General features: G+C 41.0%; 2 protein-coding genes across 2 annotated transcripts in view; one reads left to right on the top strand and one right to left on the bottom strand.

Moving 5' to 3' along the window:
• Positions 1 to 21,175, top strand: part of LOC102235602 (Golgi apparatus protein 1-like) — a 26,989-nt gene extending 5,814 nt beyond the window's left edge. The window contains exons 4-26 of the mRNA XM_014473627.2: positions 1,047 to 1,262; positions 3,751 to 3,954; positions 4,515 to 4,586; positions 4,806 to 4,992; positions 5,098 to 5,312; positions 6,846 to 6,967; positions 7,092 to 7,193; positions 7,455 to 7,608; positions 8,343 to 8,567; positions 8,697 to 8,759; positions 9,080 to 9,193; positions 11,093 to 11,181; positions 12,291 to 12,408; positions 12,726 to 12,818; positions 13,332 to 13,469; positions 14,525 to 14,648; positions 14,755 to 14,897; positions 15,056 to 15,157; positions 15,714 to 15,821; positions 15,997 to 16,117; positions 17,740 to 17,846; positions 18,936 to 19,099; positions 20,323 to 21,175. Coding sequence (XP_014329113.2) covers positions 1,047 to 1,262; positions 3,751 to 3,954; positions 4,515 to 4,586; positions 4,806 to 4,992; positions 5,098 to 5,312; positions 6,846 to 6,967; positions 7,092 to 7,193; positions 7,455 to 7,608; positions 8,343 to 8,567; positions 8,697 to 8,759; positions 9,080 to 9,193; positions 11,093 to 11,181; positions 12,291 to 12,408; positions 12,726 to 12,818; positions 13,332 to 13,469; positions 14,525 to 14,648; positions 14,755 to 14,897; positions 15,056 to 15,157; positions 15,714 to 15,821; positions 15,997 to 16,117; positions 17,740 to 17,846; positions 18,936 to 19,099; positions 20,323 to 20,335 — 2,994 coding nt within the window. The 3' untranslated portion in view covers positions 20,336 to 21,175. The remainder of the gene's footprint in view (positions 1 to 1,046; positions 1,263 to 3,750; positions 3,955 to 4,514; positions 4,587 to 4,805; positions 4,993 to 5,097; positions 5,313 to 6,845; positions 6,968 to 7,091; positions 7,194 to 7,454; positions 7,609 to 8,342; positions 8,568 to 8,696; positions 8,760 to 9,079; positions 9,194 to 11,092; positions 11,182 to 12,290; positions 12,409 to 12,725; positions 12,819 to 13,331; positions 13,470 to 14,524; positions 14,649 to 14,754; positions 14,898 to 15,055; positions 15,158 to 15,713; positions 15,822 to 15,996; positions 16,118 to 17,739; positions 17,847 to 18,935; positions 19,100 to 20,322) is intronic.
• The window catches only part of LOC102235352 (fibulin-7-like), a 30,138-nt gene continuing 26,226 nt past the window's right edge, over positions 20,850 to 24,761 (bottom strand). The window contains exon 8 of the mRNA XM_005811856.3: positions 20,850 to 24,761. Within this exon, the coding sequence (XP_005811913.3) occupies positions 24,401 to 24,761 (361 nt within the window). The 3' untranslated portion in view covers positions 20,850 to 24,400.

Here is a 24,761-nt window from a genome sequence, read left to right as displayed (position 1 = left end):
CTAATTTTGAAGCTTTTTGTTTTTGCAGTTTTTCTTATCTTGACCAGATTAACAACAAAACGTTCTCCAGAAAGGACCTCAGTTTTTCCTCTGATCGCTCGGTTCCAAACTATTAAACCGGTCCTACTGTAACTCTGACTGTATCAACAGGTGGGAGCGCACTCACGGAGCTCAACGGCCAACCAAACTGTTTTGAGCACACGTTTAAAACTCTGACTTTAGCTCAGCTTTTGATCGGTCTGATTTGTGACGAGGAAGTGGCAGGATCGGCTCAAATGCCGTCTGATATAGCATGAGCTCACCGTTTGATCCTCCCACTGTTTGATATCATCCAGATTAAAGTAGGTCAGTTTTCCGCGTTTCATCGACTCCGTAAGCACCGTTCGCCGTCCAGTTCTTAAACCTGTAATAAGTTTGAACTTTTTAAATAAATCCCTCTGTAAACGTAAAACCTATTTTCCACACTGCTGGTACTGATCATATATTAGCTGGATGGGATTTTGTAGTCTTTGTAAATTAAGTTGGTTAATTGTGTCTTAAATATTTTAAACTGCTGCAGTTTACATTTTAAACTAGGCTTACTCTGTTACTTCTGTTCATTGTAAGGTGAAGTTAAACCTATAAAAGGTCTAATAATTTCAGCTGCACCTGTCAAATATTGTATTAACACCATAACCTGTTCATAATTTGTAAAGAACGTTCAACATTGGACAGAACTTTTTTTGAAGAAAAAAAGCAACAAAAATCTTTGGCAACACTTTATTTGGAGGGGTGTGCATAAGACTGACATGACACAATAATAAACACAACACTTATTTTGAACATAAAGGAATCTTTATGAATGTCTGACTGTTGTCATGAAGTATCATTCGGTAAATACTGACACTTTTAATGCAGAGTTGCTCTAAAAGTTGCCTTGAAAGTCCATTAAAGTGCCAACTTTGCATTCAAGTTGGCACTCTTGATTTGGACCCCTCCAAATCAAGGGTTACCAAAACATTATTTTTATTTTATTTTTATTTACAAAGCAATTCTTCTCCACTCAGATTAAAGAATGCGCTGCAGAGGAGCGGGGGAAGGGCTACCTCGTCTCCTGCCTGGTGGATAACCGTGGTAACATCACCGACTACCAGTGCAACCAGTTCATCACCAAGATGGCCAGCATCATCTACAGTGACTATCGGCTGATTTGCGGCTTCCTGGACAAATGTGAGGAAGACATCAACACTCTGCACTGTGGCAGCATCAGCACCGGGGAGAAGGTGAGCCGAGCTTCAACGCTGGAGACAAAAATGTCCAAAAGGAGAGAAAAAAAAATCCTTATTTCTTTGAGGGCCTTAAAGTAACGGATCCTGCAGCTGAATGCTTTCTACGTGTTTGAGGTTCTGTTTGGTTTTGGTTTTGCACATCTGGAGTTGGTGAGTTTGCTCATTTCTTTCTGTGTCATTGTGTCGATCTGGCTTAGGAAGCAGTGATTATTGTTGCAAGTTTTGCTGCAGCCATTTGTTAGACTCTCAAATGTTTAATTATGTTACAAAACTGTTATTTTGTAGCACATTGGGGAAATCAACAAATGGGTTTCCATCTGACCTGTCATTTTATTTTTTATTTAACCAGACCAAATAATCAAAACTACTTTAAATTGTTCAAATAACTTTGACTATAAAACATAAACTGCAAATCTCTACATCGAAAACAAAATTTGCTCCTTAAAAATGTCTTCTCAAAGGGATAAGTAGAACTCGTTACTCTGTATTTTAAATGTTTTGTTTTTGTATCTGATTTTACTGAAAACGGTAAATCTAAAGTAAAGTTTTTGAGCAATTTCTCAGCACGGCAAAGACAAACGCCAACCTCTGGAATGTGAAACATCTCTGATCTCAAAGATGTAAATGAAAGAAGTGCTGAAACGGTTAAACCACCGTGTGTCATGTTTGCTTTAGAAGATGGATGTCAAACGCCCTGTTGGCTAGAAAAACAGCTTCAGGTGCTTTGCTCTCCACTTTTAAACCTTCGTTCCAGTCTGAGACCAGAAGGACACGTTTTATCAGCGTCTCTTTCTGGGACACTGGCTGTGAGAGTTGAGGCTTGTTTGGGAAGCTTTTTACATGACTCTAGTTCAGGAAATGTTGAAATTTTCCAAATTCATTTGTACTAATTTGCTCTAAGAAATGGGGAATGTTTTTGGTTTATTAGCTGAACCATGATTTGACTAGTCTGATCCATTTGGGATGAAATGAGGTTCTATGAAATAAGATGCGTTTGACACGCCGGCTTTAAGATTCCCCAGCTTGTCTTAATTTTAAGCAAATAGCTTGACATGTCAAACACGCTGCAGACGGAACACGTTGGGCCTGTCCTACCGACTGTGATGGATGAATTCCAGTTAAACAGTAGTTGTTGTGTTTAACATGACCACACTTTATATACAGTATTGGAAGTCTAAGCTGGTTTAACTTGTCAGGTCATTGTTTCATTAGTAACTGGACGAGTCGGTGGAGATTCTCCGTCCGCAGAGTTTTACCTGGAGGCTTCTGAATTTTCATTAGACGTTTTGAGTCTCATCACGGAGACTCGTTCAGTTACGAAACTTGGTTTGGATAAGTTGTAATCAGAAACATCCGCGCTGACGGGGCGATAGAGGTCAGTCATGACCTCTATCCTCGTTGTGACCTCGTTGTTATCACATGAAACTACGTCCATCTGAACAAATGGATTAGAATGCAGCTGATATGAGGATATCAGTGGTGCCTTGGATTTGAGGTTTTACTCATGGTGACATTTTGATGATGGCTGTTCAGTCTGTTTATTCAGCTCTAGTCAGAATATATATTTATGGCATTAATCCAGAGAATAGTGGGTTTAAAGATATATCCAAATCATTAAAAAACAATATTTATCTTTATGATGCCCACATTTTTCTGTATGCCTTCCAGATTCACATAAGTTCTTTTCATTTGGTGATGCATTTATTTTTCCATCCATCCATCCATCTTCTTCCGCTTATCCGAGGTCGGGTCGCGGGGGTAGCAGCTTCAGAAGGGAGGCCCAGACTTCCCTCTCCCCAGCCACTTCTTCTAGCTCCTCCGGGGGAATCATTTATTTTTATATTTTTTTTATCAGGAATCATGCAGGCAACCAACAAACAACTTGACAACTAAGCATAAGTTATGAAGATTAAACCTTGATATATTTGATCAATGCCATGTTGTCAATGACGTTAGACCTACAGACACCGTATTTACAGAAAATAATATAATAAAACATCATCTAAGCTTGCATTGCCAGCTCTAATTTGAGTTTTAATCTGGACTATTTTTATTTTGGAACAGAATAAACAAGTTCTTCCAAAGTGGGGAAAGTCATGTGACAACATCAAGATATATGGGTTCACAAAAAAGATCAAGAAGCGTTTAAAAATAACAACAAAAAAAACCCAAGTTTAACAACTATAATAATATACTATGCAGGTTTATAACATAAAAAATACTGTGTAGTTATCATAAATAAAATATTATTCTCAATCCAGGGATGTACAACTGAATAGGATGAAATTTTTTAAATTGCGTTCATAATGCTTATTGAATATTACAAATTGTTTACAGCACAGCACATCAGTGCAGTACAGAAAAACAAATGTGGTGGGGGGTTTTTTTTTAAGTAATTTTTTTATTATTAATTTTTAAAATATTATATAAAAACTGAACAGTTAAATAGATGAAGTGACCTGCTCAAACTGTGTGTGTGCAGGACGTCCACTCTCAGGGGGAAGTGATCGCCTGCCTGGAGAAGGGTTTAGTCCGTGAGGTTGAGGAGCAACCAGGCGCGCACCGCGTCAGAGACGGCTGTAAGAAGGCCATCATGAGAGTAGCCGAGCTGTCCTCTGATGATTTCCACCTGGACCGCTACCTGTACTTGGCCTGCAGAGATGACCGGGAACGCTTCTGTGAAAATGTGAGGATGTTCCCTGACACGTCCGCAGCTACTTTGTGTTTCATGGTGTAGTGCTGCAGCCTTATCATCTGTTCTGTTTCATCCCTACTAGGGATTCATAGAACCGTAGTTACATACGTAACTTTCGTTTTAGCCCATTGCGTCAGAACCGTTTTTTGCAGCTACGGGTTCATCTCCAACACATAGAATTGTTTGTGGTTAATATGGCTTGCAACTAATAAACCCAACAGTTTTGCAGTTTTTTAAAACATAATTATAATTTTTTTTTATTTTACAGTATTTGCTCTATGCACTTTGTCCTTTCCAGCTATCCTTAACTACAGCCACCAAACTTCATTTCCACTTTCATACATTTTCTTCTTGTACCACACAAGACGAAATATTACCAGACTTATAATTTGATTGAACTATAAAGTCTACAAAAAAGTTCTTGGCATGTTTTTAGAATGAGGTGAATACTACGCTGCTGACGCGTCGTATCAGAAACCGATAAACCCAAAGCAGAAGCTCGTCTGTGCTTGTGGTTGTGAACTTCAGTTAACTTTATCTTTTTCCCACAGACAGCAGCTGGGGAGGGCCGAGTTTATAAATGTCTGTTTAATCACAAGTTTGAGGATGCCATGTCTGAGAGGGTGAGTTCCCCTCCACTTTTTTTCATCTCATTGTGTTTTGTTTCCAACAGCTCTGTTAAATCAGTGGCTCTTAAAAGGTCAGGGAAACACTCTGGTCACATTGTGAAACCGAGTGATGGGATAAAATTCAACACACTGAGCTGATTTGGCTTGGATTCATGCTTGGTGACGCGCATTTTCTGGTCTTGTAAGTTCTGGTGCTGACGTTTGCGTCTTCAGTGTCGCGAGGCGTTGACCACCAGGCAGAAGCTGATCGCCCAGGACTACAAGGTGAGCTACTCGCTCGCCAAAGCCTGCAAGTCGGACCTGAGGAAGTACCGCTGCAACGTGGACGCAAACATGCCCCGAGCCAAAGAGACGCGCCTGTCCTACCTGCTGCTGTGCCTCGAGGCTGCCGTGCACCGAGGTGAGCAGGTCTCTCCTCCGTCTGCGGCGCCAGGACGTTTAAAATCCGCCGGGGGGGGGAAACTAATTCTACTTTGTGCTTTCTGCTCCGTGACATACGCTTCAGGTCGAGTGGTGAGTGGCGAGTGTCAGGGGGAAATGATGGATTACAGGCGCATGCTGATGGAGGACTTCTCCCTGAGTCCGGAGATCGTGCTGCACTGCCGCAGTGAGATAGAGAGCCACTGCTCTGGTTTACACCGGAAAGGCCGGACGCTGCACTGCCTGATGAGGGTCGGCCGAGGAGACATGGAGGCCATTGAACCCACCTGCCAAAAAGCGGTGAGTTAAAACGGCATGGAGCCTCATTTAGAACCAGCAGGAGAATTAGAAAGAAAATCTAATGGGACGTTTTAATGTTTATTAGTTGCTGTCATAGAACAGAATCATAATACTGGTCAACAGCCCCCAAAAATTCCATCAGGACATAAAAGAGATGGAGAATTTTACACAATGAAGACGTATTGTTCAATTCAATTCATATGCACTTACCCTTCTTAGGTTCAGTTTATTATACAATTTACCGAAATCCAAATTTGTAACATTCAATTAAAACACTCTGTTAGAAAAGCATTTTTTTCTCTTAAAAAAAGAAATATTAACAGATAATGTCTCAAAAAAATTATCAATTTAGTCAGAAGATCAGATTTCTCTAAATCAAATTAGAATATAAACATGATTGAAATGGATGTCATTTTTGGATTCAGCAGTGCAAAATAATCCTAATTCAGTTGAAAAAAAACTCGGACAACTTCCAAAAAATATTTGTTTGTAACCCAGTGTCGATATATTTCCACTCTGGCGGAACTGTAAGAATTTGAGAACATCTTTTTAGTCAGACTTTCAGACTAATTTAACGAAACACTCCAGGAAAGTTTCTGATCCCAGTATGACCAGTTAGCTCCCATGCAGTTTTCTTTTTCTTTTCTGTCATGGCATTGAAATGAACATGGTGGTTCTCTTTTTTTGCACATCAGAGCCAGGAGGAGCGTTTCAGTCCTGTCAATCAAGCTCATGTGCGTGCTGCTCACACCCTACCCTGTGCAGCACACACATGCTCAATCCGGTTTGCTGCTGCTGGCCGAGAAACGGCTTGTACATGAGCCTGATCGATAGCGCTAAGACCCTCCTCCTGGCTCTGATTGGTTGTTCCTGACTTCTGCAGCTGTCAGTAGAGCCACAGGAGGCAGAGGAGATCAGTCTCAGATTCTACTGTCCGGACATTGTGACAGTTTTAAATATGTAAAAAACAAAATATTTTTTTTTAAAATGACATACTGGTTAATAATACTCATTCGGTAAAACAATACTTTTTCTTTGTTTGTTCCGTGATATCTAATTATTTTTTTTCTTTCATCAATATAATGTGCCACACCATGTATTTTCTACTTCGATATTAAATAAACGTATGTCAGCTTTATCTTCACCCTCATCAGTCTGACAAACGTTTTGAACAATCTGAAAATAATTTGAAGCCATTTCTTTTTAACTCGGATATTTCTCCAGCTTTCCACACTGCTTGAGGCCGTATCCAGGATGTTTTCAGGCGGATCTTTCTGTCTGCAGTGTGAAGGAAAGGCGGCAGAGAAACAAGCCATTAACCTGCTCCGCCCCGCCTAAGCCAAACAAAACCAGCAATAATTTGTGATTATAAATAAAGCCAGCAGCGTCTCTGCTCCTGATTCCTGCTTTTAAAGGAGCCGCTGTAGCTCTGGCACTGCCTCTGTTTCTGACCTGGGTGTAGGAGCTTCAGCCTCTGGTCGTGTCAGTTGGCTGAGGTTCTTCTCCTGATGTTGCTCTTCTCGCTGTGCTCAGCTCAAGGACCTGGTGCAGGAAGCAGACCCAGGAGCCGACTATCGGATCGACAGGGCGCTGAACGAGGCCTGCGAGTCCGTCATCCAGACAGCCTGCAAACACATCCGCAACGGAGACCCCATGTAAGTCCTGCCGGTACAAACCCCCCTGCACCTCCCAGAAAATGTAAAAACTCAGCTCCAGAACGGAGTACGTACAGCCAGCCGGATCAGCAGTAACTGTGCAGAACTGGTTCTGATCGTGCAGGATCCTGTCTTGTCTGATGGAGCATCTGTACACTGAGAAGATGGTGGAGGACTGTGAACACAGGCTGCTGGAGCTGCAGTACTTCATCGCCAGAGACTGGAAGTGAGATGAGCCGTCGGCTAAAAACAATAAATGACATAAATTCAGTTTGGGAAAGAGTTTAACTTGGAAAAATGACTAATCAACCACTGCCATGTTAACTACAGTCAGTTATTTTTGAACAAGTTGTAACGTGGATGGAAGATATGATCTCTCTGCAGTCAGAGGGGGAATCGATGTTTAAAACAAAAGAATGACAATGCCTGTGTTTTTTCAATAAACCATTTCATACGATTGTATTCATGATGCGGTGCTGTTCCTCAGGCTGGACCCCATTCTGTATAAGAAATGTCAGGGCGATGCGGCCAGACTCTGCCACACTCACGGCTGGAACGAAACCAGTGAGCTGATGCCAGCCGGGGCCGTTTTCTCCTGCCTGTATCGCCACGCTTACCGCTCAGTGGAGCAAGGACGGAGGGTAGGTATCCCTTGGCAACCTTTGACCTTTACAGGAATCTCTCATCTCTGAGTGTAAGAGTAAAACTTTAGGATTGTATGAAGCTGGAAAGCTGAATACGGTCAGATGGGCAGCATGTCAACGCAGCCCATGTTTTAGTGATTATTCAGTCTGTTTCCATTGATCAGCTCCTCCATCATTTGTTTCATCTGGTCCGTATTGGCTTTGTTTTGAAACAAGATGTAATAAGAGTCTATAATGAATATCAAGCAGCGTCTAAACCAGTGGTCTCAAACTGAGGGGTCAGTCCTCTTCTTCGTCTTCTACTTGAATTAAATGGCCGAACTGCCTCAGTAACCTGCAGTCGAGCTCCACCGAGCTCTGCTAGTGAGCTGATGGTGAATCATCTAAAATAAGTGTCCACACCTTCAGGACAACATTTTTGTTGTTGGGGTATTTTTTGTTGTTGTATTTTTTTAATTTAACAAAGATTACAGCATGTATCCACCACGGTTTAAAACCCCCCTAGAGGAAACGCTGAAGTGTGCTGAAGCACAGAGGCATCCAAAGTCAGAGACATAAACTCTGACTCTGACATATGTCAGAGTTTAGACATAAACTCTGACATAAAGCAGGAAACTTTGCCTCAGTAAAGTATTTCTTCTCATCTCCAGACATGTTTTTTAGGATAAAGTGTGAAAATAATTTTTCTCGATAAAACTAACTTCGGAAGCGTCCTCGCTCCTCATCCCCAGCTATCGAGGGACTGTAAGGTGGAGGTCCAGAGGATACTCCACCAGAGGGCGATAGACGTGAAGCTGGATCCTGAGCTGCAGAGACGCTGCATGGCCGACCTGGGGAAGTGGTGCAGTGAGAAGTCAGAGACCGGCCAGGAGCTGGAGTGTCTGCAGGACCATCTGGAGGATCTGGTGTCCGACTGCAGAGACGTGGTGGGGAATCTCACAGAGCTCGAGTCGGAGGTTTGCGTTCCTTTCTAAGCTGTTGCGTTTTCAGCACCGCAGCTGAAATTCAGAGTGATTACTGAAGCCATCAAGCTGTGAATAGACATAATGTTGTGACTAAACTTTGCCTGTTTGTTCCCTCCTCAGGACATTCAGATCGAGGCTTTATTAATGCGAGCTTGTGAACCTGTCATTCAAGGCTACTGTCATGTGAGTATCCACTTACTGATGCATTACAGATGCTGTGTTTTCATATTTGAAATGTAGCATTAAATAAATTCCTGAGACAATTTGGGAACCGAAGGTTTTAGGAGCAGTTGTGGTTTACATGCGTTTCTTTAAAACCACAAACATGCTGTGTAATTGTACCACGTGTTCTCCCTCTTTGACACTGGGATAACTGGTAACAGCAATCAAAACACTGCTTTTTTTTTTTTTTTTTTTAGTTCATGAACTTATTGGATGATGAGTGCAGCATTTTAAACTGACCCCTTCCTGTGTCTGTGTCTGCGTTTCTCTCCATGTGTCAGGAGGTAGCCGACAATCAGATCGACTCTGGTGACCTGATGGAGTGTTTGATTCAGAACAAACACCAGAAGGAGATGAATGAGAAGTGTGCGGTGGGAGTCACACACTTCCAGCTGGTGAGCAAACCAAGCTTCTGTTGTAGCTCAGCTTTTAAAGGCTTTTTTTCCACTTTCATAATATTTAAAGATTATTTTTGGTTTTGTTTCTATAGCACCAATTTACAACAAATGTTGTCTCAAGGCACTTTACAAAAAATAATTTAAATTAAGTCACACATATGTTCCAATTGATCTTAGTTGTCAAGGAGTACAATATCTGAGAAAACCAATCAGATTACATGAAGTCATTGACTTTCACAATTCACTCCACAATGTTAACCAAGAAAAATAATTTTTTATTTGGGTTAAACAAATTTCTCCTAATCAGTTACTCTCTGCATGTAACTATGGTGAAGTCACAGCTGAGGTTTTACATCATGTTAATCATTTTCAGTCTCTTATTGTGAAGTAGAAAAGGAAGTAGTTTTTGAGGCATGACCCTGTTGTGTTGACAGTCAGCTAAAAGACACCTGGCTGACGGCTCTGTTACGGAACAGACTGTTGGTGTGGACAGAGATGCAAGTTGGATGTGAGTCTTGCTGAGACTCGCAGCCCAGCTGAGGACTCAAAGCTCACTAGCGGGATGGAATCAATCTTGTTGCTAGTTTTGGGTCAGTGGAATGACTAATATGGATGATTGGGAACTGAGATGCATCGGAGAAACTTTAGGGAAAATTGAAATTTATAATCTACCCGACCTAAGACATTCTGTATCTGAATTGGTTTCCCCATGTTGCCTTGGAAACGCTGCATATTTCCAATTTTCTTGAAGATATGCAATCATAACGCTCTTTCCCACCTCCTGTTATCCGTGGAGCTGAGCGCTCCCAAGGACATTCCTTGGTAACAACATCTTATCGGACTTCTGCTGGGAGGCTGAGCAACGTGGTTTCATGGCCCTGTGATGTCACCGCCTTCACTCGTGTCTTTGTTTTGCCCTTTGTTTTGTCTGAATGTTGCTATTTGCCCTAAAGTGTCCTTTCCCCTTTTTTATTTTATTTTGTTAGAAACTGTGGAGTACTCACTTTTAACCTAGAAAAGGAATTCGAACAAACTTGGAATCCAGAGACTCTAGTTTATTAGTCACTCTTTAGCTTATATTTTAGAAACTGTAGAGTAGCTACTCACTATTTAGATGCAGAGAGACTCCTATTATTACAGCCCAGAAAAGGAATTGGAACAAACTTAGAATCCAGAAAAAAATTCTTCCAGAACAAGAACATTTAGTTTTTATTATTACTTAGAAACTGTGGAGTATTCATTACTTTTACAAATTTAGAGCACTTAGAAAGTTCAGAGAATACTTTTAGACTCCTATTTTCTCAACCCAGAAAAGGAATTAGACCAGAGGAAGGATACTTCTACTTATCTACCAACCCTGAATAGGAGTATCTAGTTTATTTACTTTGGATCAACATTATTAGCTTTTTCTTCTTTTGCTCTTTCGTTTGGTTTGTTATTTTGTTTGTATTTACTTTTAAATCCTGTAAAGCACTTTGTATTGCCTTGTTGCCGAAAACAAGGCAATTTTGTTTTCAGAATCGGTAATTCTGAAATTGGTAATTATATAAAAGGTAATTCTATATATATAAAATTACCTTTACCTTTAAAGAGACCCTTCAACTGGTACCGATTTAGCGTAGCTTTATGCTATTTTGTAAAACACAAGGCGCAATCATTTACAGTTGGGGTTGGAGGGTGAAATCATTTATTTTAGATGCATCCAGATTTGGACATGGAGGTTTCTAAATGGCATAGCAAGCTTCAAGTTTTGCTAGTTTTTAAATTCTACCCTAACCTAATTTTTAGAAGCTGCATTTAATTTATAGTGAACTCGTAGCTGTAGTAGTGAAGCACACAGCTCCACCATCTGCTGAATCTCCAGCTAACCGTCCTGTATGCTGTGACTGTCTGCAGGTTCAGATCAAAGACTTCCGTTTCTCCTACAAGTTTAAGACCGCCTGCAAAGAGGACGTGCTGAAGCTTTGTCCCAACATCAAGAAGAAGTAAGCTCCTCCGGTTCTCCTCTCTTCTTCAGCAGTAGTCGGTTCTGTTGGGTTTGTACTCCAGTTTGAGAACATTTAGATGAATTCAGACATTAATAAGCATTGCATGATGTTTATTCCACTCAACTGTCCCGACATTGAAAAGCATGTCATGAGAATCATCGATCTTTAATCAAACAAGTTCTTGTTAGTAGATTGTTAGATGTGCCTAAATGACAAGATTCCTGTAATTTCTTCCTTATTTAGTCTTTCTGTGAACATTCTTCGGCCTTGTCCACGCACCCCCAGGTCTTTATGAAGACCAATATTTCCGCCACGTTGTTTTTACAAAATACCACACACACTGGAGTGGTTTCAGAAAAGTTTTCATCCACATGAACCCACACAAATCTGCCACTGAATGTTGTTTTTTAATCATCCCAACCCATAGGGGGCAGTGTAGCACAAAGCTAAAACCTGTGTCAGCCAATCAGATTGCTTCAAAATAACCACGACTTCCTGTTCAGAATTAAACATGGAGGTAAATTAATAGTTTGAACTACTTTTGAACAGTATATTAAAATATTCATTTATTAAAAACACTGTGTTAAAGCAATGTGTTGTATATGCAGACTATTTGTTTCAGACAATGATGCAGAAATCTGCTTTCTGCTCACAAACACACACTGTGTTTTAGCCTCTATTTTATTTGGTCAGAGTTTTTATGAATCATTTTTAGTGATTGTAAAAGTTTTCATGTGAATGAAAGGCTAAAAATAAAACCAAACAAATAAAAATGTTTGTTTTCCGAGGCAACATGTGAGTAAGTGGAAAAAATCAGTTCCTGGAGTTTAGTTTCCATATTTTGCACCAGAAAGTTGCCCATTAAATGCTGCTGTGTGTGTTGACTCAACCATTTCAGCTGTTCTGTCTTAATAAACTACCAGATGATGTTTGTCATCACTGACGTCCCATTATCTCACTTTTAAGTGTTTCTGTGGTTGTTAGGAAGATGCAGCTGCCAGGACGTTGTATTTATTTTTCCCACTTTCCATCTAAATTGCTACTGAAAAGCTGAATTGAAACGTGGCCGTGTTGATGACGTACGCGTTTTTCTCCCTGTTGCTTAGGGTGGACGTGGTCATCTGCCTCAGCACCACGGTGAGAAACGACACGCTGCAGGACGCCAAGGAGCAGCGCGTGTCGGTCAAATGCCGCAAGCAGCTCCGAGTGGAGGAGGTGGAGATGGTGCGTTCACTGACACACTGTTGCAACTTCACTCACTCAAGTCTTGTGGTTTTACAGAATGTTTGAGTTTGAGGCTTTTATCCCCAGTTGACATTTAGTGCAGGATGTTCTTGTTGAACTTTAGAGTTCTTTCATCAGTCTGTGTTTCAGACTCTTCTGTTGTGATGTTTTATTTACTTATTACTATTACTCTTATTATTTTATTATATATTTTCTTGTATACATCTTTTCATCTACTTATTCTATTGTTGTCGTTTTTGTACAGCACTTTGGTGCAGTTTTAAACCTGACATTGTGTTTCTCTATGAATCCATCAGTCAGAGGACATCCGTCTGGAGCCGGAGCTGTACGACTCATGTAAGCCGGACATCAGCCGGCTGTGTCAGAACGTGGCTTTTGGCAATGCACAGGTCAGCAGCCAATGCACAGGACACACACACACACACACACACACATTTTTTGCTCATTTTCATGTCAAAGAAACAGTGTTCCCATTTTGTATAAGTTGTGTTATTGGAAGCTACACAGCTGACTGGGCTGCTGGTTCTTACAGATTTTGCTCATTTAAATCTGTGATAATGTGCTGCAGGGTTATTGTAAACCCTGCAGTACACACTGCAATATTTTTTTAAGAGGATTTTGAGATTTTTTTTTGTTGTGGAAATTAGATTAAAAAAAAGTATTTTTCTTTCATTGCATTGCAACTAATCTGACAACAGAGAAGACAATGAAACCACCATTTGATTTTTCAGCCCAGCTTCTTGTACTTTTATTCTTCTGAATTACTTTGAGTTTAGCTCAGTTTGAGTCTGTGAAACGTAGCGTCCAGGACAGGCGGATTCACTTCCATGGCCTTCTTCTTTATTCCATCCCTCGTCCTCATGGAGAATCTAAAGTTTGACTCTGTCTGCATCCCTCACTAGGTGGTCGAGTGTCTGAAGGAGAACAAACGCCAGCTGTCTTCGCGCTGCCACCAAAAGATCTTCAAGCTGCAGGAGGTGGAGATGGTTGATCCTGAACTGGACTATCAGCTGATGAGGGTCTGCAAGCACATGATCCGGGTGGGCCACCACTGCTTGTGATTTCTATTATCACATTGGGTTGACTCTGCTATATTTTGTTATTTTATTCAGTGTAAGCCCTATTGTTGAGTGTTGTTGTTCAGAAATAAATCAAGAAGAAGAACCAGATGATGAGTAACTCAGACGAGGTCTGGAGAGTTTAACCAAAGACAAAAGGGAAATCCTCCAACTGCTAAAATCTGCCGCCACTCCATTTATCTTCACATTTTGTGAGGAAGGAAGTTGTGCTCGGTGTTTTCTTCGGAGGTTTTTGTATCTATTCCTTCAGTAGTTCTTGGTGCAGCGCCACCACAGGCGAGGAGGGGAACAGGTTTTTCAATTGTTAGACACAGTGCAGCTGAAAATGTAGCAAGTATTGCAATTTTGGTCCCCAGTCGAATCAAGTCTACTAGAGTATTAGGTGTGAGAACACCCCAAGATATTTAAGTAATTTGTGATGTTTGAAGGTAACACACTGGAACTGATTGGCAGTCTTTAGTGAACTATAGTTATTGTTCCCAGGAGACGTCTGCAACCTTAACAATCCAAAGAACCGTTTTGCATTTTGTTTAGCTAAATAAAACCGTCTAGAGCAACAATGTTGCATGACCTTTTGGGAAAAAAAGGTACTTTGACAAATACCTACTATAGGAAAAAATTATTTTAAAGATCTAATATTTTATATATTTTTAAGATTTTATTTTTTTTGCACTGGTGGCTTTTGTTGAACAGTAAATTGACAGAAAATGGGACGCAGCAAATGACTCGAGCAAAACTGAGATCTTCTGTAAAGTGAGAAGAGACGGATTTCATGTCGTAAAGAACAAAGTTTCTGCCCGCATGATAAGATAATAGATTCAAACAAATATTGCTGGTACTTTGGTGTCATTCTGTTGTTGAAATTACGTAAAATTATTCCATGAAAAAACTAGAACTGCTAAAACCTGTGTTTGATACTTACTTATTCAGAGTTATTCAGAGCCACTGTGAAACGTCCACAGAGCCTCCAGTGGCTCAGGCTGCAGTCTCATTGCCTTTACTGTGTTTTTGTTCAGCGGTTCTGCACGGAGTCGGAGGGGAAGAACGTTCTTCAGTGTCTGAAACAGAACAAGAACAGTGAGCTGATGGATCCTAAATGCAAACAGATGATCACCAAGAGACAGATCACCCAGAACACAGGTACACACACCCTCTCTGACCTTTCACCCCCTTGTGCTGAGCCCAGCATATAAACCTAAGCAGATACAAACCTAACAGCTGTGTGTGTGTGGGTGTGTGTGTTCAGACTACAGGTTAAACCCTGTGCTGAAGAAGGCCTGTAAAGCCGACATCCCAAAATTCTGTCAGTCCGTCCTCAACAAGGGAGCGACGGACACGGAGCTGGAGGGTCAGGTCATCTCCTGCCTCAAACTCAAATATGCAGACCAGGTCAGAGTCGATGCTCGCATGGTTACTTGTATAAATGACACTTGAGCATTTTTACATTTTCATCATGAAGACGCGTGACGACAATGGAATGCCTTAGATGTGTAGGGAACAGTAAAGCTCTAAGGATTCCTGCTGTTCCTCTGCTCTGTGTTCTGCAGCGTTTGTCTCCTGACTGTGAGGATCAGATTCGGGTCATCTTGCAGGAGTCGGCTCTGGACTACAGATTGGACCCTCAGCTCCAGATCCACTGCACCCAAGAGGTTTGCAGCTTTCTGCTTGAACACACACTCTACCACGTTTCCAAACCTGTTTGCTTCGTTATCCCGTCACCTCCCAGGTTCAACAAAACCTGTTTCTAGTATTTTGCTTGGCGGCTGTTGCACTTGTGGGATTATAGCAAATGGGAGTGAAAAACTTGAGTCAGTTAACACAGGTTGTTGTGTAGCCAACTGACCAGCAGGGGGAGGGAATGGTCTTAAAATATTCCTAGACCATGTGTTGTTGGTTGTTGAAGGTAAACCAGTTTATACAATGAAAAAAAAAAAAAAAAAACTTGGCTAATGTTTACATTGTAAATGAACTGAATTGGTGTAGTGTAATCCAGTCTACCGTAATAAATTACAGAGCAGAGTGTACTGGACGAAGCTGTCCAGTCATCATCACTGCTCTGGACCAACACATGAACATGAAGTCATTTTCCTGGATAGTTTCTCTTTCCACTGAAATGTATGATAAACGCCTGCATACAGAGCAGCCAAGAGTTTGTCTTTTTAAATGCATGTGTGTGAATAATTGTGTGTGTGTGTGTGTGTGTAGATTTCAAGTCTGTGTCCAGAGGAGGCAGCAGCTCAGGAGCAGACAGGACAGGTGGAGGAGTGTCTGAAAATCAACCTTCTGAAGATCAAACAGGAAGCTTGTAAGAAGGTGAAAGATCTGCTGACGAAGCAAAGCTTTGTTTCCTCTGGATAATCTTTCATTACGTATCAAGAGAGAACTGCAAATTAAGGAACAGAATTATTCCAGAACAGTTTTCCTACAGAGTCACTTCCTTTTCCCTCCGCTCCTTAATGCGTGTTCCTGCGTCCTGCTCCTCCCGCAGGAAGTGCTGAACATGCTGAAGGAGAGCAAGGCGGACATCTTTGTTGACCCTGTTCTCCACACGGCGTGCGCGCTGGACATCAAACACCACTGTGCTGCCATCCCACCTGGCAGGGGGCGCCGTGAGTCCTCACACACACATACACACACCCCCACACACTTGCACACACACAGCTGCTGAGCGACTGGCACTTGTTCCTCGTATTGTTTGATTTCTCCTGTTATTTTTGGATAAACATTACAAACACATCAAGGTAGAGTGAAGCTAACCTGTATAGAAGCGCATTTGATCAAAAATAAATCTTCAAAATGCACAGAGTTTGATAGTTTGCTGTACTTTGGGTTTGTTTTTAGTTTTTTTTAATCTTTTATTATTATTCTAATATATATGACTCCTTGAATTTCAATGCAAAATCAGGCCTTAAAGTGAAGGGAAAAGGTAAATTGTTTTTTTTAATTTTTTATTTTGTATTCTGCCCCCTTTGCTCTGATACTCTTAAATAAAATCCAGCTGAACCCTTTGCATTCAAAGGTCCCTTAATTAGTAAACAGGGTCCAGCTGTCTGTATTAATAGTAGTTTAAATACAGCTGCTCTGTCCTCAGGTTTCGGAAGTTGGACAAATGATGGGGGGGAAAAAAAAAAAAAAAAGAGTAAAAAATTAACAAAATTTTACATTTTAAGCTTAAATTTTAAAAAAGTTGTAATCATGAAATCTCATTAGTTTTTCAATCATTGTTATAAAATATAAGTTGAAATAATTTATTGACATTATTTGTCATGTTCATCTTTCTTTCTGATTGGCTGCTAGTCAAATTTATCAAGCTACTTTGCTCCTCGTGCTAACATAACTAGCAAGTGCGAAATGGACGTTTCTGTCGAGAAAAAGACTGAAAGACACACACACACACACACACACTAAAAAAATAAATTAAATAACTGACGGCTCACAGCATAAAAATGAAGCATTTACTTTGTTTTGTTTTGAATTGTAGTTGTCCAGTTACATTTTTATGACCAGAAGAAACAAAACAGGAGGAATATGCTTTAGTTTGAAATGTTTCTTTTGTTACTGAACACAATTCATCTTAATTGTTGAGTTTCAGTGTGCTGGTTTATTGATTTAATTCAAATTATAAAAAAATAAATAAAAAAAAAAAACTAAACTGAAAGAACGTCCATCCTGGTATATTTGTACGGAGTCCCCTAGAAGCTTTTTTGTGTTCCCTCACAATACTGAAAGTCTTTCTGCTATGTAAGGTTTTGTATGCTTGTTAGATATCTCATTAATGATATATTGAAGTTTTATATCTTTTTCTATACAAACTTTCGTGCAAAAGCAAAACATGTCAATCATGGGCTTCCCATCTCTTTCCATCTCCTCTAAGGCATAAACAGAAACTTTCTGTTCGAAGGTAAATACTTGTTGTCACGGGATAATAAAGTGATCTGACAGTTTTCTGTGTGTTTTTCAAAAATGTTGTTAGTTTGGTTAATGAAGAACAAGTAGTAACATTTGTTCTTTGCACCAAAGAGTTAAGAATGTCTAAAAACGTTTTAAATGAGGCTCTTTAAAAGTATTTACAAATTTAAATTGACATTTATTATCATTGTAATTGTGGCTGTATTGTGAGTGAACGCAGAACATTATTTCCCCCCCGTGTCCACCAGGGGGCTCTGTATATCTATCAGTGAACATGCATCATTGCACAGTTCTGGGTATTGAAGCCGGCTCTCGTCCTCAGAGATGTCCTGCCTGATGGAGGCGCTGCAGGACAAACGTGTCCGTCTGCAGCCAGAGTGCAAGAAGAGACTCCAGGATCGCATCGACATGTGGAGCTACGCTGCTAAGGTACGGCTGACCTCTGACCCCAGGCGCTGAGCTGTCTGCTCCGCCGTGCAGCTGCTCTCACGCAGGTTGAAGTTTTGGTTCCGGTGTGAAGCTACGGCCGACTTCTCACACCTGGCAGTGAATGTAGAGCTCTCACACACACTCTGCACAGCCGTGTGTGTGTGTGTGTTAGTTCTGTCCAGGAGGATTGACCCTCAAATTTAATTTCACACACAAGCTTTTTTTAAACTGCCGTGTTCTTACCCAAAGTCAGAGTTTTATGAACGCTGAGTGTCCGTCCCTTACAGCAGTCAGTGGACTGTGTTGTAGTTCAACCCTTCTAGGATAAAACATGTCGGCGACGACGCAGCCAAATTTGCACTACGGTAAATCCGCGACACTGAAAAATTCCAACAGTTTCTGACAGGGGAGACGTTGAGCTTTCAGCAAATATCGGGTTATTACGGTAATTTCATAGCAGGGAGTGAAATTAATCTGAGGGGCGCTCTTTAAATAGACTGTAAATTATTGCGAACATAACTGCTAGATATTGAAAGTTCCTGTTGCTATGGATAAATGGGTAATATGTATTTACTCGGGAAATTTTAAAAACTGCTTACTATTAAAGCAAGCAAACATATCCAGGTGGAGGTTTGAAACTTAAGACTCAAAGGGTTGGTAATATTCAGGTATTTTTTGCAAACAGCCTGAATGATGAATCTGGTCATAAAAAAATGTCTTAACAAAAGAAGTGATCACAGAAATCACCACATGGAGCAGATTCCAAACGCTACATGACAGAATGAATATATTTCAGGTTTTTTTTAGAAGACTGTGTGGAAATCCCTTTTATTTAGAAATCTGAACTCTTAAGCCCCAGCTAGAATAATTGATTTTTATAAATTATGTCATTTAAAAATGTTCCTATGTTTGATTTGGTAGCTGATTATTTTTTGTTCATTTCTAGGAAGGTTGTTGATTATCGACTGTTTGTCTTGTTTCTTTTATGTTCTCTCCAGTCGTGGTGAAATATTGCAGAAAGTCGTGTCTCTGGTTCTTAACCAGGTTCCGTTTTTTCTTTTTTTTTTATCCTCCTGGTTTCTCCTCCAGGTGGCGCCAGCTGAGGGATTCTCAGACCTGGCCGTACAGGTGATGACATCACCGTCCAAGAACTACATCCTCACTGTGATTGGTACGGGTGTGGCCCTGCTCTTCCTGGTTGGGATGTTTTGTGGCAGATTCACAAAACGAGTGACTCAGGAGCTGAAGGACAGGTAAGCCCCGCCCACCCCGGGGGGGTCAGGAAGAGTTCACAGGAGAACCCACCGCCGCCTCTGAGGAATCCTCTCGACACACGGCCCATTTTTACCCATCAATTTAAAAAGACAAAACGAACAAAAAAAAAAAAACACACACACACACAAAAAAAAAACTGCAGCGTCCAACCTGATTTGTCCTCTTCATCAGGGTTTTTTTTTTTAAATCACTGCTGGGGAAATGACATCACTCCCAAAGCCCCACTGGTGAACGTGGGTGTGACTTCCCACGTCTCATGAGGCCAGTTTCTCCTCTCCCTCATTTTTGTTCCTGGTTGGATGTGTGGCGCCGCCTCTTGGTCTCCACCCGCCTCCCTGATGTCGATTCAGTATCTGTTTCCTCTCCTGCTCATCCTGAGGGGGGAGGCGGGGGGGTCCGGGCCGGGTGGTGGGGCGTGGGGGGGCGAGGACGTGGCGGAGCAGGAGAGAGGAAGGATGAGCTCTCAGAACTGACTGGTGGAGAATAAAAACATTTAAAGTGTAAATGTGTAGAAAGTGCGATGGGATAAGGCTTGACTTATAGAGATTTTAACAATGAAGCTGTGTCTCTTGGTGTGAGTATTCGCTGTCCAGTCCTGTCCTTTTTGTCCCAACACTCTTCTTGGTTGTGGAACGGTTTTTGGGGATATTTTATTTTATTATTATTATTACTTTTTTTCTCTGTCTTTGCCATGGGACTGCCAGGTAGGTGGCACCTACCAGCCATCTCTCAACCAAGCCGCACAGGATTAAAAGGGGAGCGAACACTTAGTCATATGTAAATATAAATATTTTGTTTTCCGACAGTGAACTGGTTCCTCCGTCGCAGCTTCCAGCCACTGTTAGCATTCCGTCTCTGAGCAGAGCAGCAGAAATCACTTCGGTTCTCATTCTTACACAAACTGTTGGTATCAGAGGAGTCAGTCCAGACAGGTTGAGGCCTTTGTTCCTTTCTTTTTTTTTTCTCTAGAAGAAACAATTTGGGCAGACTTTAAGAACAGATCATATTATTACAAAGATGTGAAGATTTTGTGTGAAGATGATACTGGAATCATTGCACAGTTTTGTTTTTTTTTAATGTCAATGAATATAAATGTTTTGTTATATCTTTATTTATTGTTTAATCTGTGTTTTTTTTGTTTGTTTTTTTTCATTGATTTGAATGTGCTTTACTGTTGCCTTTTTTTTTCTTTTTTTTTCAGCGAGGCTTTTTGAAGGGAGAAAGGAAAGAGACAGGTCTGAGTTCCTCCAGGCATCATCTTCATCCAGCAGCTTGACTGATGCGAGGGCTTGATGAAATGACATTTTCATTTAACCTTTTTATACATCAGAAATTTAAAGCTGTAGCTTAAGATAATGATTTGCTTTATTTTTGTGTGTGTGTTAGTAAAAGCATTTTTAACTCTGTGGGTCTGCTGCTGGAGTTTGAGGCCTCAGCTGCTGAAAGCTCGACTAGTGGAGGTCTGGAGTTTGGGGGACAAAATAGCGAAACCTGCTGGTTAAGATGCGTGAGTGTGTGTGTGTGTGTGTGTGAGAGAGAGAGAGAGCAGAACACAGAACAGCTAGATGACTGTCTGTGTCGTATGCTGTGCGTGTCGTGCAGTTGACTTGTACTGCTACTTTTTTCATCTAGCCGATTCTTGAGGCGCTCTGTAGCGAGTGCCGCCCTCGCCGCCTGCAACTCCACACTTTCTTCTCTCAACTGCCTTTTTTCAGTCTTTTCTTCTTCTTTTTTTTTTTTTTTTTTTTTTTAAATCAAAGTTGTGCCTAAAACGTCCCTGCATCTCCCATCAAATGACAGGGTTGGTCCGAGATGGACGATGTCCACATCGTGTGTTAATTATTGCCTGGTGTTTTGAACTGTGCAGGCGGTTTGGTCGTCTGTTTTATGATTCAGAGAGGTGATGGAAAGTCTTTTAAGTTTGTGATTGAATACATGGTTTCTGTTTGGACTCGTGGAACTTCTCGTTCTTCACTGTTTTTGTCTCCTTTTGTTGCTCTGTACAGAAAACTATGGACAGTTTCTTATTAATAATAAAGTGTGCAAGGTTTCTATTCTGTCGTCCAGGTGTTTTCTCAGAACCGTCTTTGCAGTCAAGCACACAGGATGTAATTTTTGCTGTATGTACTTGCATTTCACAACACCATGTGGATCTGTTATAAATACTGATTGCAACAAAGAAAATGTTCCCAGTTTATTGAAAATGTAGTTATATTTGTGCTATATGCTTAGTGTGACTGCTGAGGTAATCGGGTGAATTCACACACTGATGTTCTCAAAGCTCTGCACAAAATTAAGAATAAACGGACAATTTCCATCCAAATTATATTAAAACAAAAATACTTACACTCATAAGCTAGTAAGTCAACTAATAAGGGAAATTACAAGTGGAAACTAAATTGTTAAAACCCAAAATAATATATATATATTCAGCTCTAGAAAAAAATGAAGAGCACTGCACTGAACCCCATGATGACAATAATAAACCTCATCATGGTTATTCCACCAAATATTGATTTCTGAACTCTTGCTGAGTTGGAACATTAGTATTGGTGTTTGTAAATGAATATGAACTGAAAGCACTGCATCTTTTTCATTCTTTTTGACATTTCTCATTTTCTGCAAATAAATAAATTTCTGCTTGGAATTTCAGACGTGTGTCAGTAGTTCATAGAATAAAAGAACAATGTTCATTTTACTCAAACATGAACCTCTAAAAATTCAAATCCGAGAAACGGATCATTTTGCAGCGGTCTCTTCATTTTTTTTTCCAGAGCTGTATATTCTGATGGCTGTTGGCAGAAAGGATCTCCTGTAGAGGACTGTGTTACAGCGGCTCTGTAGTGTCCAACTGAAGACTGTATGTTATGACGGCACATTTTCTTTTTTTTTTCTTATTTTATTTTATTCTTTGCACTATAATCTCCAGAGGTAGTTAGTCCCCAGAACAGAACCAGCACTCAGGTTTATTGAGCCTCTTCTGTCTCTGATCCTGCTGCCCAAACAGATGGTTGCAGAAATAAAATCTAGATCTTAAATGAATTCTTCTGAACCTGTGCACGTTTAGCTGCCGAAGTTCTGCTGTTCTCTCTGCTGGCTCTCAGACTAACGGTAAGGACCACTATGGAGTGCGGCCTGGTTTGTTGCACGAGGTTCTGTGTGTGAGGATTGGTGTTCATCTGAGTTGTGTGTTTTCATGTGTGTGTTCTGTCTGGTCAGTGGAGGCCCCTGGCTGCCTGACAAATCAGTGTAAAATTCTTCAGTCCAACATGCCAAAACATCCCAGTTTTCACAGCACAAACGTACAAGTTATCTCTTAACCCTTTACTTCACCCGTAAAAAAGGGAATGGATAAGCAATGAATCCTGGAGATGATAGAGACGGTATGTTACAACATGTTTGTTCTGCTTTCAGAGGAGCATACATGCATGCATGTACAAAAAGACAACATAAATACTGTAGGTCATAATTTCAGTAAAAGTTTCACCATGAGGCTGAAATAAACCTTCATTTATTCTTTCCTGCTCCTATAAATGCAGCCAGCATCACTGAAACATGAGATGGATGGATGGATGAGGGTCATCTTTTCAATCTTGATTTATTGACAATCCATCAACTGTGAAATCCTTCACTGGAGGAATTTTCCCTTGATGGTGAACACATTCAGCAACACTCTGACCTCCTTCCTAAAATATCTGAGGAGGGTGGAGGGGTTCGCCCAGAGCGCCAAACAGGCTAGGACCACCTCTACTTTTTTTTTTTTTCTGCTTGTGCAAAGACAAAAAAAGTACATGGCGTTAGTGAGCGTTACATGCGTGTGAATTGATTACAAGTGTAAAAGTTGTGCCGACCTTCCTGTTTAAAGTCAGATTCTGCACGTGTGGCTGGCTGTCGTCATGGAGTGTCGGAGAGCAGGAGCCATGAAAAATGATCAAGTTTGAAAAGAGTCTTTTTTTAAGAAAAATTATTTTCTTTTTTTGTCCACTTTTTATTTCAACTTGGGAGCTGTGACCATGTCTGAAGATAAACCTCTATGAGCAGAGAAGGAGCGTAAACATGGTTACTCTCTTCCTTTATACGCTACATCAGTTACAGACCAATGAACAGATGAACACAAATCCACAATGTTATAAATTCCCTTAAAATGAGAGAAAAGAAATCCACACTAGTAGGAACAGAACCTTTCTTCTGACCAGGATGATTTTATATATACAGTATATACTGTATATATAAACTCTGGTTGGAGGATCAACCTGAATTGAACGAGCTGCAATACATCAGCGCTTTACAAGAACATGCACATTTATAAATGCTTACCGGGTTTATGCTGAATGTTAGCTCATATTATCCATCAGGCAGTATTTGTCATTTTAAATATGAATTGTTTTTACTGCACACTTGGTTTCTTTTTTCTTAGCCGTCTGTGTGATCAAATGTAAAACCTCTTTAGTCTGTTGAGGAGCTGGAGGCAGAGCCAGAGGAAAGGGGGGTCAGCAGCCTTTGCTTCAAACAAAAACACAGAGTAAGACTTGCGTTCTGTTTCAGCCATTTCTGCTCATGTTGTTAGATTTCAGAACCATTTTCAAAAGAAACCAACACAAAACTTCATAAGTAAGCCTTTAGTCAATCATTAACTGTAGCTTGGTTGACCTAATAAAATAACCATCTTGTGGTGGTTCATGTGTGAGCCGATTAAGTTGCATGTTTTTAAACCTAATGGTTTCTGAAACCTCTTCTTAAGGCTTGGTGAAAACCGAATGTCTTGCACCGACGCAGCTGATCCAAATGGTGAAGCTGAGTTACTTCCTCACCGGGTCATTATGTTTTGCAGAGGCCGATTTAGTGATCCATTTATTTTATCAGGGTGTGTTAAACCAAGAAAGATCCTTCAGAACAATTGACTGTTCCAAACATCTTCTCCAGGATTTACCAGGCAATATTAGTCTGTGTGAAGAAAGAAACAAATATTGTTGTCCCTCTTTAAATGAGAGCGTGTTTAAAGCTGTAGAAAAGGTTCACTAAGTCTATATGTAGAATGAAGGACTACACATGTTCATAGCTAAGTGGTCATGCTGAGTCAACAAACACAGATAATAATAATAATAAAAAAAAAGTGCTGCGAGGTCACCAGCTAATGCTACAACTTTTCTAACTACTACATTGACAAACGAACAAAAAGATGATGTCTCTGAAAATCCAGGTCTCAGTATCACACCAAACTCTTATGGTATCCACTGAATGGTTAATGGTCCACGGACTCCTCTCGCTTGTCCTCCCTGCTAGAACATGTACGGGGACACAAACAGGGTGACCTTGGTGAGGTAGCGGCCTAGCAGGGCGTTGTTCTCCAGCTCGCTCATCTCCACCTCGGCCTCCAGCGTGGCCGGCCCGTTAATGGACGTCACCAGGAGGAGAGTCCCGGTCTGCCGACCCGAGCGCTGCACACTGAAGTGGCCTCGACCGTGGCTGCCGGCCAGGCCGAACCGCAGCGTGTCTCCCAGCACGCGGGCTGCCGACACCCGGAAGAGGACGCGAGGGGCGGACATGTTGGACACCACAGCGAGAAAGTGGAAGGAGATGGAGTTTGGAGCTTGCGTGCACGCTCTGTCCCCCAACATACACGGATTCCTCTCACAGCGC

The sequence above is a fragment of the Xiphophorus maculatus genome, chromosome 2 (assembly GCF_002775205.1).
Source record: "Xiphophorus maculatus strain JP 163 A chromosome 2, X_maculatus-5.0-male, whole genome shotgun sequence".
NCBI lineage: Eukaryota > Metazoa > Chordata > Actinopteri > Cyprinodontiformes > Poeciliidae > Xiphophorus > Xiphophorus maculatus.
This window is presented reverse-complemented; position numbering and strand designations above follow the sequence as displayed.